The 3,084-nt window shown below is 60.1% G+C and overlaps 1 protein-coding gene across 1 annotated transcript; it reads left to right on the forward strand.

The window, feature by feature from the left end:
* Nucleotides 1-282: 282 nt before the first annotated feature.
* LMXM_32_2390 (putative heat shock protein) lies at nt 283-2,187 on the forward strand (the record flags this gene model as incomplete). The annotated part of the gene is made up of 1 exon (XM_003878446.1): nt 283-2,187. One exon carries the CDS (start codon nt 283-285, stop codon nt 2,185-2,187), a length of 1,905 nt encoding a protein of 634 aa, XP_003878495.1.
* Between the last annotated feature and the right edge of the window lie 897 nt (nt 2,188-3,084).

Consider the following 3,084-nt stretch of genomic DNA (forward strand, 5'->3'; position numbering starts at 1 on the left):
CCAGCGCGGAGTTGTGTCGCCGGTAGCTGCACCACTGTCACAGCTGCCGCTCTCACGTCGGCCTACCGCTTCTGTTCTACCGAAAAGCCCGCCACCGCCGCCGCCGCCACTGAGGCGGAGAAGCCGAAGGCAGACGCTTCGGAGGAGCTGGACGAGGACGTCATCGTGGAGCCTGCGCCGGAGAACATGAATGCCGGAGCGAACGGCGTGGACGGCAGCGCCACCGAGGAGTCGGCTGGGGCGAGCGCCACGGTCGAGAAGCCTGTCGGCGAGTCGGAGGAGATGGGTTTCAAGACGGAGACCCGCCAGCTGCTGGACATCGTCGCATGCAGCCTGTACAGCGACAAGGAGGTGTTCATCCGCGAGTTGGTATCCAACGCCAGCGACGCTCTGGAGAAGCGCCACCTGCTGGAGCTCAGCAACCCTGAGTACGCCCGCGAGCCGGATGACGAGGCCCCGCTGATTGCCCTCTCCTGCAACCAAAGCAAGAGTCGCTTCATCATCCGCGATACCGGTGTCGGCATGACCCGAGAGGAGCTGACAGCGAACCTGGGCACGATTGCGGGCTCCGGCTCGAAGGCGTTCGTGCACGAGCTCCAGAGCAGCGGCAAGTCGGCGGCCGAGAAGATTATCGGCCAGTTCGGTGTTGGCTTCTACGCATGCTTCATGGTGGCCAAGAACGTCAAGGTCTACAGTCGTAGTGCCAAGAAGGACTCGAAGGGCTACCTGTGGGAGTCGGAGGGCACCGGCACCTTCAAAGTGACGGAGTGCGAGGGGGTCGAGAAGGGTACCAAGATTGTGCTGGATGTGAAGGACACGGAGCTATCCTTCTGCACCCCGCAGGTGGTGGAGCGGGTGCTGAAGAAGTACAGCAACTTTGTCTCCTACGAGATCACCCTCAACGGCGGCAAGGTAAACACTGTCGAGGCGCTCTGGATGAAGGACAAGAACGACGTCACCAACGAGGAGCACATCGACTTTTACAAGTTTATCTCCGGCTCCTACGACAGCCCCATGTTCCGCCTTCACTACTCTATCGATGCCCCGATGAGCGTGCGGGCGTTGCTGTATGTGCCGCAGTCGCACACGGAGAAGTACGGCGGAGGTCGCATGGAGGCGGGTGTGAACTTGTACTCTCGCCGCGTACTGATCCAGTCCAAGGCGAAGGGGCTGCTGCCGGACTGGCTGCGCTTCATCAAGGGTGCCGTGGACAGCGAGTCGATCCCGCTAAATGTGTCGCGCGAGCACACGCAGGACGGCGGTATGATGCGCCGGCTGAGCACGATCCTGACGAAGCGGATTATTCGCTGGATCGAGGAAGAGAGCAAGCGTGACCGCAGCAAGTACGAGCGCTTCATTCAGGAGTATGGGCCCTTCCTGAAGGAGGGCGTGTGCACGGACCAGGTGCACAAGATGGAGCTCGCGAAGCTCCTGCGCTTCCAGACGACGAAGTCCGACATCGACTACCCCTACGTCTCCCTGGACAACTACCGCGACCGCATGCAGCCGAATCAGTCCCATATTTACTACCTGAACTTGCCCAGCAAGGAGATGGCGCTGCAGTCGCCGTACTACGAGCAGTACAAGGAGCACGACCTTGAGGTGCTCATCTGCACCGAGCCGATTGACGACTTTGTCATGCAGCACCTCGACACCTACGCGAAGCACAAGCTACAGAACATCGAGATGTTCGATGCCAACCTGGACGGCTACGTGCAGCACAAGAAGAAGCTCGAGGGGGACAAGAACGATGACGTGGCCGTGAAGAAGCAGCTGAATGATGTCCAGGTCAAGGCACTCTCCGACTTCATCTCGAAGCGCCTCGTCGGTCGCGTTGGCGTTGTCAAGTCGACGGACCGCTTGCGCGACAGCCCTGCCGTGCTTGCGGACCACGAGGCGGCACAGATGCGCAAGATCTACCGTATGACGGGTCAGGCTGCTGGTCCGCCGCCGAAGTACAACCTTCACTTCAACCCTCAGCACCCTCTCATCCGCAAGCTGTACACGCTGGCGCAGTCGGAGGCGAACGAGGATGTGGAGACGGCTGGCCTGTTGACGGAGCAGATCTTTGACAACGCTATCATCGCCGCTGGACTTCTCGAGGACCCGCGCAGCATCGTGACGCGCCTCAACACCATCATGTCGCGCATGGTCGAGAAGGTGCCGGAGCCGTCGGCGGACAAGTGAAGGGGGTCAGCCGAGTATGGCAATGAGCTCCTGTGCGCCTCAGTGAGTGTGCAAGCTGGCTTGCTTGTGCCATGTGACTGTTTCTTGTGTGCTTCCCCATCTTTATTGAGGGTTCGCCCCCCCCCCTTCCTCCCTTTCTCCTTCCGCCCTTCTCTGCGTGCGGGAGAGACCAGCTCTCTCGCACGGGTGGTGGTGGGGCGCACCACTTTCTACGCTGAGGGCCCCGCGACAGCGTAATTTCTTCACAAGGCACTCGAAGTGAGCTAAAGAACAGCAGCGGCAAAAAAAAAACGTACGGAAAATAGCAGAGAGGATTCCATGCGGTGAGCACGGCAAACGAGCACACAGACTCTCAGAGAGCGGAAGGGCGACGGCGCTGTCAAGGAGCAGGAGGCGGTCAGGCGAGCAGGAGAGACGTGGGAGCCGGTAAGCAAGGAGGGCGCCGAAGTACGCACGACTCGTAGAGAGTTACGGGCTTGCATGAACTCGACGCGTGTACGACTCCTTTGCGAGCAAGACGATAACTTTACAAGGGGGAAAGCAGACGTGCCAGCCTGACACGTGCCGCACAGACGCCCCGCTCCTTTTGACTTTCCACTCCTGTTTGCAGGACTCTCGCTCAGTCTGCTGCCGCGGTCTCCTCCCTGTTGTTTTCCCCTCTTCTTCTCGTTCTTCCTAACCTTTCCTGGTGGTGACGTTTTTGTTTTTACCCAAGACAGATACGCACAGTAGCCGGAATCGCATTGCGCGCGCCCCCTCTTATCCACGTCCACGTCTTGTCTCTCAGGCCCTGCCACGCCTATGAGGTGAGAAAACGTATCGGCGCAAGTGGGGGTCCCACGCACTCCTCCTCCCATCCCCTCTCTGCCCACGTGTACGTTGTGGCACACCTCCGCG

The sequence above is a fragment of the Leishmania mexicana genome, chromosome 32, assembly GCF_000234665.1.
Source record: "Leishmania mexicana MHOM/GT/2001/U1103 complete genome, chromosome 32".
In the NCBI taxonomy this organism is placed as follows: Eukaryota; Euglenozoa; class Kinetoplastea; order Trypanosomatida; family Trypanosomatidae; genus Leishmania; species Leishmania mexicana.